The sequence below is a fragment of the Zalophus californianus genome, chromosome 11 (genome assembly GCF_009762305.2).
Source record: "Zalophus californianus isolate mZalCal1 chromosome 11, mZalCal1.pri.v2, whole genome shotgun sequence".
In the NCBI taxonomy this organism is placed as follows: Eukaryota; Metazoa; Chordata; class Mammalia; order Carnivora; family Otariidae; genus Zalophus; species Zalophus californianus.
Genome location: NC_045605.1, coordinates 97,028,038 through 97,044,625, shown reverse-complemented (window position 1 = coordinate 97,044,625; position 16,588 = coordinate 97,028,038). Strand labels below are relative to the sequence as shown.

General features: G+C 42.3%; 1 protein-coding gene across 4 annotated transcripts; it reads left to right on the top strand.

Annotated features, from left to right (window-relative positions):
* The first annotated feature begins 2 nt into the window (after window positions 1–2).
* Window positions 3–15,808, top strand: HARBI1 (harbinger transposase derived 1). 4 transcript variants are annotated; one of them, XR_003517635.2, is made up of 4 exons: window positions 193–308; window positions 1,278–2,096; window positions 8,759–10,868; window positions 15,138–15,808. XR_003517635.2 is itself a non-coding variant. In XM_027581258.2 (3 exons), the coding sequence occupies exons 2-3, from the start codon at window positions 1,427–1,429 to the stop codon at window positions 9,136–9,138; spliced, it is 1,050 nt and encodes a 349-aa protein (XP_027437059.1). In that variant the 5' UTR covers window positions 3–205; window positions 1,278–1,426; the 3' UTR covers window positions 9,139–12,378. The 4 variants fall into 4 exon arrangements, 3 of the variants coding, with proteins under 3 accessions (XP_027437059.1, XP_027437058.1, XP_027437060.1); XM_027581258.2 differs by lacking the exon at window positions 15,138–15,808 and having other exon boundaries at window positions 3–205; window positions 8,759–12,378; XM_027581257.2 differs by lacking the exon at window positions 15,138–15,808 and having other exon boundaries at window positions 8,759–12,378.
* Window positions 15,809–16,588: the final 780 nt, after the last annotated feature.

Here is a 16,588-nt window from a genome sequence, read left to right as displayed (position 1 = left end):
TGATTTCCTTTCCATGTAAATCTTTCTCACCAATTTTTCCAAGTGTCTCAGAAGGAAAGAAGGGCGTAAAGACGGGGGTCTTTGAAAGGGTGAGAACGTTTGGGCCAAGTGTGGAATGTGCGCCGCCGAACCGCACGCCGCCGCGGAAGCGGCAGTTGAGAACGCGGCGTGGAGAGGCCGCTGACGCGAAGAGGCGGTGCCTATGGTGAGCGCCGTGGCTGCTATTGCGCGGTCGCGGCTTCCAGTGGAGGGCCGGACTCGGCTGGGTGGGTGGGGAGTGCTGCTGGTAACGCGGCAGCCGCGGAGAGGTGGGTGACGGTCCTTGGCTGACTTTGAGTGGCCGGCGCAATCAGATTTCTAAGTATCATTTCTAAGGCACCTTTTAAAAGTGACGGAGTCGCATCCCAGCTCTGGCTCACCCAGTCTCTTTTGCGCCTTTCTTCTAACCTGTTTGGGCTTCCTTGCTTCCTGGCCCTCAGCCTCACGATTTGGATTTCGTGGGGAGAAGGGATAGCCGGTTGTTAGAGCACACGATCTGTGTCTACCAGGCTGGGTTGCGGGCAGTTTTTTGCCTCCATCTCTCTTGCTAGACTGGTTTGAGCACCCCTCACGTCCCTCTCATACTTACCAGGTGGAGCCAGAAGGCTGGGGTAATGAAACCCGGCGTGACTAATCCCTCACCTGAGTAGTTAAGACATGTTAGCCATTTCGTGGCCTGTGTAGTTAGGAGCAGGCCTCTTTTGCCTTATGGATAATTACGCTATCGCCTCCATTAATCTTTTTTTTTTAAGATTTTATTTTTAAGTATCTCTACATCCAACATGGGGCTGGAACTTAAAACCCGGAGATCAAGAGACCCTCCCTCTAGGGACTAAGCCAGTCAGGTGCCCCTCCTACATTAATCTTTTGCTCTTCCCCGGTTCAAATGCCAAACATTAAGTGAGCCACAAAAATCATCTCCCATTTTCTTTTCCTTCCTTCCTTCCTTCCTTCCTTCCTTCCTTCCTTCCTTCCTTCCTTCCTTCCTTCCTTCCTTCCATTCTTTTTACAAACTAGTGTGGCGGGAGCTGCTCTGCTACATACAAAACAGCTCCCATTATCTTTCAAACCACAGCAAGCCTATGTGCAGCCATGAGTTAGTGGAGAAAAACCCAGAGTTACAGGTATAGCACCTTTTGCTTGGACAGATTGGAAGTTTGAGAAAAGGAGTTGTACCCTTTGGATCACTTTAAAGTCTTTGGTCTGTTTCTAATGCTTTTTTCTTTTAACCTTTACAGAGAGAAGATTATAAATGCCAGAGCCATTTAACTGATGGTTAGTTGCTGAATTCTGACACTTCCTTAAATACGTTCTTGCACCAACATCTTCACTGGGAGGAATTCAGGAAAAGTAGCAGAGGGAAGGAGAGATCACATTTACATGTACCATGGCTATACCAATAACAGTGCTTGACTGTGATCTCTTACTCTATGGCCGAGGTCACCGGACATTGGACCGCTTTAAGCTGGATGATGTGACTGATGAATACTTGATGTCCATGTATGGGTTTCCTCGACAGTTCATTTATTACTTGGTGGAGCTCTTGGGGGCGAGTCTTTCTAGACCTACTCAGAGATCCAGAGCTATTAGCCCAGAGACACAGATCCTTGCAGCACTGGGCTTCTATACTTCAGGTTCCTTCCAGACTCGGATGGGAGATGCTATTGGAATCAGTCAGGCATCTATGAGTCGCTGTGTTGCCAATGTCACTGAAGCACTTGTGGAAAGAGCCACACAGTTCATTCGCTTTCCAGCTGATGAAGCCTCCGTGCAGGCTTTAAAGGATGAATTCTATGGGTTGGCAGGGATGCCAGGGGTGATAGGGGTGGTTGACTGTATCCATGTGGCAATCAAGGCACCAAATGCTGAAGACCTCTCCTATGTGAACCGCAAAGGCCTGCATTCTTTAAACTGCCTGATGGTGTGTGACATCAGAGGGGCGCTGATGACTGTGGAGACCAACTGGCCAGGCAGCCTACAGGACTATGCCGTGCTGCAGCAGTCTTCCCTCAATAGTCATTTTGAAGCTGGAATGCACAAAGATAGCTGGCTGCTTGGTAAGTTTGCAGGTGCACATGCTTCATTTTGTAGCCATAGAAAAATGATGTAGCAGAACAGAATGAAACTTGAGAATCTATAGACCTGAGCCTCAGTCCTGTTCTTGTTTTAATGAGACCTCAGGAGAGAACTCTCTGAGCCTTAATTTAAAAAAAAAAAAAAAAAGAACACTTAGAAGACATTTTATTAAAGTTTAAAAACATAGTATTTGATCCAGAGCCTCACTTCAAAGGATTTATCTTGAGGCATATGTTCATAAATCTGAACATTGGTGATATGAAATAAAATTATGCTGCAGCAGTGTTTTGTAGTTGGAAACAAAAGCAACAACAACCCTACAAAAACATTCCCCTTAAATGCAGCTGAAATTCTTCATCAGGACAGATCTGGTTAAATATAATGCATCCATACAACTGAGCCTTAATTTTTATCATGTGTAAAATGTTAAAAATAATGCCAACAGCAGTAATACCTGTTGTTAGGATTAGGTGATGTATATGAGAGTTCACTATAAAGTATTGTACAAATATAAGATTTTTGTCATTGCTTATTGTCACTATGATACCTATATGAAAATGATAGCAGGGGCGCCTGGGTAGCTCGGTTGGTTAAGCGTCTGCCTTGGGCTCAGGTCATGATCCTGGGGTCCTGGGATTGAGCTCTAAATCGAGTCGGACTCCCTACTCAGCAGGGAGTCTGCTTCTCCCTCTCCCCCCCGCCCCCCCACCACTTGTGCTCTCTCTGTCTCTAACTTGCTCTCTCTCAAATAAATAAAATCTTTAAAAAAAAAAAAAAGAGGATGCCTGGGTGACTCAGATGTTAAGCGTCTGCTTTTGGCTCAGGTCATGATCCAGGGTCCTGGGTTCGAGTCCTGCGTCCGGATCCCTGCTCCTTGGGAGCCTGCTTCTCCCTCTGCTTCTCTCTCTCTCTCTCTGTCTCTCATGAATAAATAAATAAAATCTTAAAAAAAAAAAGAATGATAGCAGACAGTGCATTTCCACAGTTCTTGTGGGAGCTCACTTCACATATCTACCCAAGTGCCATTGGGAAGCCTGACTTAGTGATGTAAGTAGGACAAGAATCCATTCAAAATTGAGCAGTGCAAACTGGGGTGACAGCATAGCTGGGAGAAATATAGTTGGGTAACAGTGATAATATCCTTGAGCCTGGCAGCTTAGTTCTGTGTGTGTGTGTGTTTAAAGCAGACAATGTTATGTAAGCAACAGAACAAAGGTTATCTTCTATACAATATATTATGTGAGAGATGAAAGGAAACATGAAGGATTGGAAGACCTCTCTTTCAAAACCACTGATCATATCTGCACTGCGTGTGCTCATAACTATTTAACATGCAATAGATACTCAGGAATTATTTCTCTTTAATATTCTTTATTTCTCCCCTGTTCCAACTAGGGAGAGACTGCTGTCACAATGATTGGTTTAGAGCTGCCGGGGTACTGCATGTGATGTCTTGTTACTCAGTGATTTTCTTGAATTGTTGCTTCTACATTCTATCATCAGTGTACCCCCTTCTCTTTATCCTACTGGACTTTTTTCTTAATCCTACCTTGTGCGGGAGCTCCTGGGTAGCTCAGTCAGTTAGGTGTCTGCCTTTAGCTCGAGTCCCAATTCCAGGATCTTAAAAAAAAAAAAAAAATCCAGGAGTGCTGAGTGGCTCAGTTGTTAAGCATCTGCCTTCGGCTCAGGTCATGATCTTAGGGTCCTGGGATCAAGCCCCACATCAGACTCCCTGCTCCGCGGGAAGCCTGCTTCTCCCTCTCCTCCTTCCCTGCTTGTGTTCCCTCTCTCGCTGTGTCTCTGTCAAATAAATAAAATCTTTTTTTAAAAAATCCTACCTTGTGCCTTTTTTGAATTTCAAATTTCATTTTTTTTAAGATTTTTTATTTATTTATTTGAGAGAGAGAGAGTGCTCAAGGAGAAAGAGAGAGCACAAGCAAGAGCACAGGGAGGAGCAGAGGGAGAGGGAGAAGCAGACTCTCTGCTGAGCAGGGCTCCATCCCAGGCCCCACCCACCCATCATGACCGTAGCAGAAACCGAGTCAGACACTTAACCAACTGAGCCACCAAGCTCGTTTCTTATGAAATGACTTTGGTACCTTACTGTAAAGCCAGCCAAAGTACGCTGAGCACTTAGAACTTGTCAGGCAATTTTGTAAGCAGTTTGCATTGGATTATCTCACTTAATTGTTATAAAAACTCTTAAAAAGTTAAATACTAATATCAACATTTTTATGGAGGAGAAATTAAGGCACAGAATATCTAAGTCACTTGTGGTTAACTTTTATTAATTTTTTTAAAGATTATTTTTTTATTTGTTTGCCATTGAGTGCACAGGTAGGCAGAGCGGCAGGCAGAGGGAGAAGGGGAAGCAGGCTCCCCACCAACCAGAGAGCCTGATGCAGGGCTCGATCCCAGGACCCTGGGATTATGACCTAAGCCAAAGGCAGATGCTTAACCAACTGAGCCACCCAGGAGCCCCTTTGGTTAACTTTTAAAACTAGGGCACATGAAGAATTAACTCTATTTGGCAAATAGTCCCTCTGTTAAGGACTTCAAGGTCATATAGGAATTACTTACTCTCTTTTCCTTCACACCTTGGGACCCCGGATTCAGTAGGAAATATGGCTTTGGTTTTTTTGAGGTATTTACAGGACATAGTTGGAAATAAGGGAAAACTGACAAATTTTTTTTTTTAGGTAAAGTCTATGCCCTATGTGGAGCTTGAACTCATGACAAGATCAAGAGTCACATCCTGTACTGACTGAGCCAGCCAGACACCTCAACTCTGATAATTTTTTTTTTAAGATTTTATTTATTTATTTGACAGAGAGAGACACAGCGAGAATGGGAGAGGGAGAAGCAGGCTTCCCGCAAAGCAGGGAGCCCGATGCAGGGCTTGATCCCAAAACCCTGGGATCATGACCTGAGCTGAAGGCAGATGCTTAATGACTGAGCCCACCCAGGCGCCCCTCTGATAAGTTTTTATATACTTTCCTGATTACCCTCTTTTTTTTTTTAAGATTTATTTATTTCAGAGAGCGAGAATGAGAGAGAGAGAGTACATGAGAGGGGGGAGGGTCAGAGGGAGAAGCAGGCTCCTTGCCGAGGAGGGAGCCCGATGCGGGACTCGATCCTGGGACTCCAGGATCATGACCTGAGCCGAAGGCAGTCGCTTAACCAACTGAGCCACCCAGGCGCCCTCCTGATTACCCTCTTTACAGGAAGAGTGGAAGTGGGAGAGATGGATATGGTAACAACATTTAACAAATCTTTATTAAGACCAATTTTGGTATCAGGCTACATGCTAGGCACTAGGGATGGGAAAAGTATACCTAGGTGGAAATTGATTCCCCTAGTACTATTAGGAGTTCTAGCATATAACCCTTGTAAAGCCTCCATTACCTCTAACAGGAAAACTAGTTTGAAGACCCCTGAACTAGTATAGTGTTTCACAAATTTTCCAGATCAAGAGAACCATCTGGAGAATTTATTAAAAATATACATCACTGGGCCCCATTTCAAACTTTGGGAATGAGAATCTTCAAGGAAAGAATCTAGACATTCATTTTTAACAGGTGCCTCAAGTGATTCATACAGATAGGTAAGTTTGAAAAACACTGGTATCTAAAGGATTTGTTGGAAATGGAGTAATAATTTCGGGGAAGATTGGCAGTATTATGAGGAGGACAAGATGGTAAAAAAGATGGCTGATCGTAGCTTAACACCATCAGATTTGTGGAATAGTTTTAAATTTGCCAAATGTAGAATTGACTATGATTCCCTTCATTTTTTGTTTTTGTTTTGTTTTTAGCATCATTTTGATAAAATTTAAAACCAAGAACAATATTATATTGCTTAGATACAATATAAACAAATGCAGAAAAATGACAAACAAAATTCAGAATAGTGTTTCCTTTTTTTTTTAAAGATTTTATTTATTTATTTGAGAGAGAGAGAGAGAGAGAAACAGCATGAGAGGGGAGAGGGCCAGGGGGAGAAGCAGGGTCCCCGCTGAGCCGGGAGCCTAATGTGGGACTCGATCCCAGGACTCCAGGATCATGACCTGAGCCGAAGGCGGTCGCTTAACCAACTGAGCCACCCAGGCACCCCAGAATAGTGTTTCCATCAAAGGAGGGATATGTGGGAGCCTCTGAATTTTTTTAGCATATTTTTACCATGGTGTCATCCCTGCTCTTCATTTTCATCTGTCCCTTCAGAATTGCGTTACCTTATTCCTGTTATCTAAATGTACCTGCTCCTACAAAGGATTCAATCTGAGTTCTTATTTCTTCAGCTCTTGGCCTAGTCTTGCTAAGCAGCTTTGGGTAAAATCTGCCAGAATGTCTTGTGGATGAGTGATCATGTAAGCAATTGTAATCTGTTTAACAATGCTAATCCTAATCCCCTCCTGAGTGTCTGTTTTCCAGTGGTGCTTGAATTATAATCAGGTAATGACCATGGGGCATGTTATAAATGTCTGTATTAACTAGCTTATCCTTTATGTCTCCCCATTTAAGGCTCATACTGTTTCTTAGAGAAATGTTTAACGAATACCATTTAGTATCTCTGTGCTTTGGCATTCACTGTAAATGTTTATCTTACTCTCTTACAGCATCAGACCATTGTTTTTGTGACTCTGAGTCTGACATTAGCATTTAGTGACTAGCTCCTTCTCCTTTGCCTGGCATATCACAGGATGGCTGACTGATATTTTGATCTTCTCATTGGTAAAATGAGTTCGATAATTTCCTACCTGGCAGAGTCGGGATTGGATAATAAGAGATAAGGCTTTTTTTTTAAAAGATTTTATTTATTTGACAGAGAAAGACACAGCGAGAAAGGGAACACAAGCAGGGGGATTGGGAGAGGGAGAAGCAGGTTTCCCACGGAGCAGGGAGCCAGATGCAGGGCTCGATTCTAGGACCCTGGGACCGTGACCTGAGCTGAAGGCAGAGGCTTAACAACTGAGCCACCCAGGTGCGCAAGAGATAATACTTTCAAAGTGCCTAGCACAGTGCCTGCTACATAGTAGGTATTCAATGAGTCACTGATACTATTGTCATTATTATTTACAGCATCAGTTTCTTTTTTTTTTAAAGATTTTATTTATTTGAGAGAGTGAGAATGAGAGAGAGAGAGAATGAGAGAGAGAGCACATGAGAGGGGGAAGGGTCAGAGGGTGAAGCAGACTCCCCGCTGAGCAGGGAGCCAATGTGGGACTCAATCCCGGGACTCAATCCCGGGACTCCAGGATCATGACCTGAGCTGAAGGCAGTCACTTAACCGACTGAGCCACCCAGGCGCCCCTACAGCATCAGTTTCTTAAATTCAGTATTTAGTAGGTGTGAGTTCAACTAAAATAGTTCGTACTTGGGAAAAAGTAAACTAAATGTAAAATTTGAAAATATTATGAGACTTCTTAAATATTTAACACCATTCCAGTACATACAATTAATACACTTATATGTCAATCACGTATAAGTAAAAACATAAAAAATTTTTCTTAAATAAAGTTGATCCAGTTCTTAAAAACGTAAGCTCCTGAAAGAAAGGAGTCCTGTATATTTTGGAACAGGGCCTAGACTCTCTGAACAGTCCATAACTATTTACCAAAACTGATAGTGGGTCAGGAACACAGCTATTGTGCAAGTTGGTACTCCCAGAGCCTATTTGTCTCAGATTTCTAAGGGGTTGTGCCTCTGTGTGAGACATTTCATCTGCCAGCTGTAGTGAGTCAGGACAATTAAGCATCATAGAAACATTGTACTGTCTGTTGTAACAGGACTTTGCATCCCAGTCTTGAGTTTTATTTTGTTCTTAGCACTGCCTGAGATCATTTGACAAGGAAGTCACTTTAGGAAAATGCCTCATGTTTATTATTTTAATTGACTTTTGATTTGATTTCCTTATCACTATTACTCTTTGTATCATTGTATTTATGTTCTCCTTGTTAATGTGAAATTCTACCAGTCCCTCTGTTACAAAGGCATGGTTCTAGTGAATGTAATATCTAGGAACACCTGAGTTCTGATCCCTGCCACAGGCACTGGGACTTTCATCTTACTGTTCTTAGCACTGAGAGAATGAATGATTGTTTTCTATGAAATACTCTGAAATCCCTAGGTAGTGCTTTCAGACCTGACACTTTAATGGTAAAGTTAGAAATTTTCCTCACAAGTATTTTGAGCTCTCCTGGCACAGAATTCTCTTTTTTCTCTCTTGTACTTTTTCTCTTTGGAGATTTTGAAGATTGGCTTGCTATATGATAGTTTTTACTAACCTTTTATTAAAGAACAATATCTCTGAGTTCAGAAAATCTGGAATTTTATTTCCTTCAATGCCTTCACCTTCTTCCCACATTTTTTCACACTTGGCTTTTTTTTTTTTCCTTTTCTTTTTTAAGCTATCAGCCTTTTTCTCTGTTGTTTTTAACAAGGATATTTCCAGCCAACACCTATGTCTTCCTTCTCATGATCCTGGCATGCCTTCTTTTTACCACATTTCCCTCTTAGTTTTTCTGGGGCACAGTGGCTCCAGAGTCTGCATTTTCTTATCCATTCTCTGTATATGTTCCTAGATTTTCCTTTCTGTTTGTATTCCAATTAGAATGATTTATGATTTCTTTGGACCTTCCCCACAGGTGACAGTTCCTTCCTTCTGCGTGCTTGGCTCATGACCCCCCTTCACATTCCTGAAACTCCAGCCGAATATCGCTATAACATGGCCCATTCTGCAACTCACAGTGTGATTGAGAAAACTTTCCGAACCCTCTGCTCCCGATTCCGCTGCCTGGATGGATCCAAGGGAGCACTACAATACTCACCAGAGAAGTCCAGCCACATTATCTTGGCTTGTTGTGTCCTCCACAACATCTCCCTGGAGCATGGGATGGATGTTTGGTCCTCTCCAATGACAGGACCCATGGAACAGCCTCCTGAAGAAGACTATGAGAACATGGAGTCCTTGGACCTGGAGGCTGACCGAATCCGTCAGGAGCTGATGCTCACTCATTTTAGCTAATGTGAAAGGTGGAAGGGAGGGGAAACTTTCCAGAAGGAGTTGTGACAAACTTTCCGCCTCACCACCCCCTACATAGTTCCATCATCTAGCATGACTGAATATGTGGACACTTGTCACAAATTGACATTTAGTCTGTGTGGTTTAGAAGGGTTGTGGCTATGCCAGAATATCTTGATTCATTTGCAAATATATTAGCTAACCCAAAACCAAGCCAATAGTTCCCTGCTATCCACTGAACGCCAGGCTGAGCACCACTCCTTTGAAAACTCACGAGTAGCAGACATTTATGATTGTGCCTATAAAATCAAAGCAAAGGGGAAAATGGCACTCAGCCAGAATGTTTTTTATTTACTTATCTAGAGATTTCAAATGAAAACAATATTCATTTGTCCTGAATTATTGGATGGGATTTTAGCTTTTCTACTTTGCTGCCTATATAGGCATCATCCGAGGCGAGTGTAAAGAGCAAATTTAAGTTAGGGAGTGGTCTTTGACAAAAGTAAGTGGCTACTAATCTGAGTTTGCAGCTTTGTGTTTTTTAAGAGGGTGTTAGGGACAGCCCGAAGAATCCATCTTTCGTCTTTCTGCTATAGTTGGACTGTGACTTGGACCTGGTTTCTAGGGAGAACATCTGGACTCCAATCTCCTCTTTCCAACCCAGAGTAGGAGTTAGAGGCTAAATGGGTTAAAAACCCAAACAGCTTAAAGAAGACAAGTCAAATACAGATAAAATAGCAAGCTTACACTTTACAGATCTAAAGACCCCGATAGATTGATGGACAGAGGAGATTCACCCAGGTTTTGACAGCTCACATCTGAATAGATCACATTTCTTATGCTCATGATATTCAAATGTCTGTTTGGCCATTCTCCTTTGAAATTCCTTGAGTAGAAGGAAGATTTAGGGAATAAAGAAGGCATTGTGAAAACAGTAAAAAAGAGGTAAAAAGAACATAATTTCATGGTGTGAAATGAATTTTGGTGTTAGACCTACTTGGATATCTTGTGTGCAAAGTGATGGACAGAATTTCCCAGGAACTAAATAATCCCCCACCAAGTCTATTCTAAAATTATACTGATATAAAAATAAACTGATTGGAATAATGAAAGTGTGAATTAGGTTCACACTTTGGTTCCTTAGCTGGGACAAAAAGAGACTTTCCTGAGGATTGTCTTGTTCCCAGTTTCTCATCAACTCACCATGTGATACTTCAGAATTGTCCTCTTGGATCATTTCCTACCTGCCTTTGGCAGTGTTAATCTGGTGATTTTCAAAGTAAAGAAATGAACAGCTGATGACAGAAGAAATTTGGAAATAAATTGAGGGTGACTCATCCCCATGATTAAAAACAATTATGGATTATTATCTGCTGTTTATTTCTACTCCAAATGCTATTTCCTGTCATCATCCTACTCTATAAAGAGTGGGTCTGATTGGCAGGACGTTGAGCTTGATACGTACAATGACGTCATGGAGATGAGAATGGACCACGAAGAGGTGCCTGTTAGTTCTACTCATTGTGCAACGGAGGTGCCCTGTTAAATATTTTTCCTTTGTAAAATCTAACCTGTGACCAAGCTTGCTTTGTCTTCCTCATGAGGCAATATTTTAACTCTTGCAGTCTTTCCAGGTTTCCTGAGATGGGTATTTTTCCCTACAGAGTTTTGGTTCTGTGGCGCATATTGCATGAGGAAAGGGTGACTGACATCTGCGTATCATAAGTGGCAAGGTAGAATGTGAACTTCGAAAATGTCTGGCATTTTAGCCTGAAAAAAACTACCTTAAAGGAAAATTGGGGTTTTTCATAACTTAACTCACTAGATGGTAACATGAAGCCTGAGTGGGAGGGACGGTCTTGGAGAGATTTCAAAAGCAATTTCAAGTCTATTACTTGCACATCAAAGATAATTTCTAAGTGCGGAACCAACTGAATATTGGCTGGCAGTGTTTTCCCCTGGGAGCATTTTATTTCCTAATAATTTCACAGAATAACCGTTCAACTCCATTTTTTTAATCTCCTTTCTACGTGAATTTTTATAGACCAGGATTTTTTCAGTCCTTAGTTACAATTTCCCCAAAATGATCTAGTGGTGGGATCAGGGTCTGTACTTCCAAATTGCCAAGGGTTTGCTCCTAGGGGCTTTTTATAAGTGCCTGTGAAGTCTTCTCTTGAGGTCCTTATTGTGGGTTTTTAGTATCTCCCTGGTACAGTTTTGGGAAAGAGTCAAGGATTATGTCTGTCTTATGTAAGCTTCATCTTCGCAGAGATGATACCATCTGGTCAGCATAGGAGTTTTCCAGATTTGCCCTTGGATGTTTCAAGACAGCAAAGTCCCAGAATATACTAAGAGAAAAACCACAATATTGGGTTATCACTGGTTTACCAATTTCAAATTATACAAAACAGAGATCTCAGACCCATTCTTAGTTTAAAATGAACTGAACAGAGATGGAGCTCCTTTCCTTACCCTTAGACTGTAAAGGATATATAGCAAATTAATAAGTTTAGACTAATGGGGTCATATAGTGAAGACATAAAAGAGGTGGTGGGGAGAGGAGCAAAATAGAAGCTAGACAGATAACAGACATACTGTGATTGTATCCTGACCTGAAATGATAAATTGAAAACAACTCAAGGACTGAGCTTAGCAGTTGCTGTTCCTGGCAATGGAGGGGGAAGTTAGGAGGAGGACAAGAAAATAAATTAAGGAAACTTAATCATTGTGCATGCACATGTCCTCAGGACCTGTATTACTCTCTAGGTCCAGCCCAGATTTTACGAAGTGGTAAGAATAAGAGATAACAGAATTAAGAGTTTGTTGACTCTAAGAATGGCAATGCAGGAAAGAAGGGAAAGTACTAGCTGAATGCTGGGAACACTTCAACTTCAGTTTCCTAACACATCAAATTCACAGGCTTTTTTTCTTTTTTTTTAACGACTGCACTCTAAACCCCCTTTGTGATAGTCAAATAGGAATAATGAGAGCTCTGGATACTAAAAAGGAGCAAGGAAATTAGACCTTGAAATCATAAGTTAGTACATTAAACAAACAAAAAAGTCCATTTGAAAGGACTCCATGTTTGCCCAACAAAACATAAAGGATCTATCATTCTCTTGAGACTTTAATCCTTATATATAGAGCTCTCTTTATGAAAGGGCTGATTTCTTTGTCGTTCTAGAGTCTTGACATGTTCACACGTTTCGGGGTGCCTGGGTGGCTCAGTTGTTAAGCATCTGCCTTCGGCTCGGGTCATGATCCCAGGGTCCTGGGATCAAGCCCCACGTCGGGCTCCCTGTTCGACAGGAAGCCTGCTTCTCCCTCTCCCACTCCCCCTGCTTGTGTTCCCTCTCTTGCTGTCTCTCTGTCAAAAAATAAAATCTTACCAAAAAAAATGCTCATACATTTCAATCCATTGATAAATTGCACCACAGAATATTTATCCTGTATAAATAATTCCAAAGAAGGGAGCACTTCCTTTAATTCTGTGAATGATTACCTGCTGTTCTGGGATCTCTCCCTTTCCCTGTGCTGCTTCTGTGTCATTACCCTGCTTCTACTTTACCATCCAGCCCAAAGTGTGCACCTTAACCCACAGTGCCATGAGACCAGGCTACAAAAGAACAGAACAGAATTGCAACAGCAAAACCTACAATTGGCTTATCATTTTGGCTGCTCAAGGCCCAATTCCTCTTCCTGGGATTCCTAATAAGATGACTCACGGTACTGCTACAGAGTTCTTTCAATCCTAGGTTCAGACCCAATTTCTACCATGCAGAGTGTAGTAGATGTTGCTTAGAGCCCAGGACCCTGGGATCATGACCTGAGCCAAAGGCAGATGCTTAACGACTGAGCTACCCAGGCGCCCCTTGTTTTCCCTCCCTTCACCCTTCATCCCAGGCAATTCCCCCATGTTTACATGTGCCAAGCCTCTTTTCCTGGCTTAGTCTTTACAAGTTCCTTCCATGTGATTGGCAGGGGCTAGGTCCATTCTTAGGGGTACCAACTGTCCTGGTTTGCCCAGAGCTATTGCAGTGTTAGCATTGAAAGTTCTTTGTCGGGGCGCCTGGGTGGCTCAGTCGGTTAAGCGACTGCCTTCGGCTCAGGTCATGATCCCAGGGTCCTGGGATCGAGCCCCGCATCGGGCTCCCTGCTCCGCGGGAGGCCCGCTTCTCCCTCTCCCCCTCCCCCTGCTTGTGTTCCCTCTCTCACTGTCTCTCTCTCTGTCAAATAAATAAAATCTTTAAAAAAAAAAAAGAAAAAAAAAAGTTCTTTGTCTTGGGAAACCCCTAGTCCTCAGCAAACTGGAACAGATGGTCACCCTACTTCAGGGGAAGCATCATCCTACCTTCAAGGGGGTGACTCCTCCAGGACAATCCAATCAGAATAAAATAATCAGTAATCAATATAAGAATGAATTATTGAGGGGCGCCTGGGTGGCTCAGTTGTTAAGCATCTGCCTTGGGCTCAGGTCATGATCCCGGGGTCCTGGGATTGAGCCCCACGTCGGGCTCGTTTAGCTGTTTCAAGACAGCAAAGTTCCGGGTGCCTGGGTGGCTCAGTTGGTTAAGCGACTGCCTTTGGCTCAGGTCATGATCCTGGAGTCCCAGGATCGAGTCCCGCATCGGGCTCCCTGCTCAGCAGGGAGTCTGCTTCTCCCTCTGACCCTCTTCCCTCTCGTGCTCTCTCTCTCTCTCTATCTCATTCTCTCTCTCAAATAAATAAATAAAATCTTAAAAAAAAAAAAAGACAGCAAAGTCCCAGGATATATTAAGAGAAAACCACAATATTGGGTCATCACTGGTTTACCGATTTCAAATTATACAAAATAGAGACCTCACACATATTCTTAGTTTCTTAGCTTCTCCCTCTCCCTTGCTCATGCTCTCACTCCCTGTCTCTCTCTCTCAAATAAATAATTAAAAGTCTTAAAAAAAGAATGAATTATTGAATCATAACACCAATATGTAAGCATCAGTGATATATCCCAGTATGATCTTTACTCTGCCCACCTGGTTTCTTTTTTTAAGTCTTCCTCCAGTGTGGAGATTCCTGTAGGTTGGAGGATTTCAATTCCTGATCTCTTGTGATCTACTCTTCTGTCCAAATTGACTCCCATAAGAGCAAGCAGTAGTTTACTGTCATACTGAAGCTTAAATCCACACTTGTAAAGAAACAGTTCTTTAGAGAAATCTATCTATAGAGATGCAACTCTGCCTGCAGAATAAGCCATCTTTTCCATGGTTTCACAGACCAGTTTAGCCTCAGCTTCTCAAATATCTCCATTTCAGGTGATGATCTTAGATTTTTTTTTTTTAAGATTTTATCCATTTTTTGACAGAGTGTGAGCACAATCAGGGGGATCGGCAGAGGGAGAGGGAGAAGCAGGCTCCCCGCTGAGCAGGGAGCCCGATGTGGGCTAGATCCCAGGGCCCTGGGATCATGACCTGAGCTGAAGGCAGACGCTTACCCGACTGAGCCACCCAGGCGCCCCTGATTTTAGATTTATATTTGCATAAACTTCAGGTGTTTTTACCAAAATAAAAGTCTCCAATTTTTGAAAGACTGAAAATTTCTTGTAGCCTTGAAATTAGTTTCTTTAGTTCTTCTCACTGAAATCAAGCTTTCAAAATAATGTTATTTGGGTCAAGTTTGAATGAGGGCTGTGACTTTAGATGCTTATGCCCCACAAGCCTTTCTAAGAGGGAAGCTTCCCTAAAACGTGTATTCTGGGAATAGAAATTCAGCCCTGGATGACAGTAAAGGGAAGTCTATTTGCTCCTCCTCATCTGGCTTCAGGAATGTGGCAGAGACTGTTTATTTAGTTAGCACTTAGTATTCTTTGGCCCTTGACTTTTCGAACTCCCCAGGATAAAGACTAATTCCCAGTTAGGTGTGGGTATGTGACTAAATTCTGGCTAGTGAAATATAAGTGGGAATGTCCTGTGCTATTTTCAAGATATGTCCTTATGGCGGAAGACATGCCTTTCTCTTTTCAGCTTCCTGCTGGTTGGAATGTAGCTCTAGCTACCTCGAACAGCTGTCTTGGACCTGAGATGAAAGCCACTTATTGAAGATATCAGAGCAACAGGATGAAAGCCTGGTCCCTGACACCAAATGGCCACACCTTACCCTAGGCTGTGCATCTCTGGATTTCTTTTATATGACAGAGAAATAAATCTCTACCTTGCTTCCTTACTCTTTGTTTATGTGCAATAGGTCCTAATCATTAATAAAAAGGTCACAACTGCCTCTTTCCAAAAGCAGCAATACCTATTACACAGAAAATGTTTGGGAGCAACATGCATATCCAACAATGGGAAGCAAGGTCAGTATATCCTCTAAATGCAATATTGTGCAACTGTTAAAAATAACAACTATTAAAGATTTAATAGGGAAATGATCTAATGCAAAACAACACTGTTGTATCTCTGCTTAAACTTTAAAACATTATGTAGGATATTTCCAAGGACTGCATGGGGACATGAACAAATTAAAACTTTGTGTTTTGGAAGCAGATGATTAAAATCTTTCTTTTTTTAGACTTTCGTAAATGTTGTTATAATGTTTACTCATTTTTAAGTCCCCTAAAACAGTAGTAGATGACGAAAGTGCAGTGTTTTGTCCTCATATTATGGATGCTGGTTTTATCCTGTATTATATATATGAGTTGTCCCTTAAATATTGTTACAGACTTAAAGGAGGATTTTTTAAAAAATTATAATAAATTGTAGATAAAGCTAATGTAAGGATGTGGTCTTTTTATTTTTTTAAGATTTTATTTATTTATTTGACAGAGAGAGTGAGAGAGCACAAGTGAGAGAGCAGCAGAGGGGGAGGGAGAAACAGGCACCCTGCTGAGCAGGGAGCCCCATGGGGGGCTCAATCCTAGGGCCCTGAGATCATGACCTGAGCCAAAGGCAGGCGCTTAACCGACTGAGCCACCCAGCTGCCCTGAGGATGTGGTCTTTCACTTTGATTAGATTACCTGGTCTTTAAGGGCTGGGACTATCTTACTTCTTTTTTATACCTTTACTGTCCAAGTCTCCTCCCTCCCTCCTTAGGAGGGGATAGGGTAGACTGTATTATTTATTGCCCACGCTTGGTAATCCATATTTGGAGTGACCTATGTGATTTATTGAATTGACCTAGGATGTACGGATTAATCCACATTTGTGCTGAGCATATTAGCTTGTCTACTAAGAGACTTCAGAAAGGGGCTATTGCTATGAGGATGAAAATGTCAACTTTGTCAGGTTCTGACCCAAAGAGAATTTTTTTTTAAAGATTTTATTTATTTATTTGAGAGAGAGAGAATGAGAGACAGAGAGCATGAGAGGGAGGAGGGTCAGAGGGAGAAGCAGACCCCCCGCTGAGCAGGGAGCCCTATGTGGCTCTCCATCCTGGGACTCCAGGATCATGACCTGAGCCAAAGGCAGTCCCTTAACCA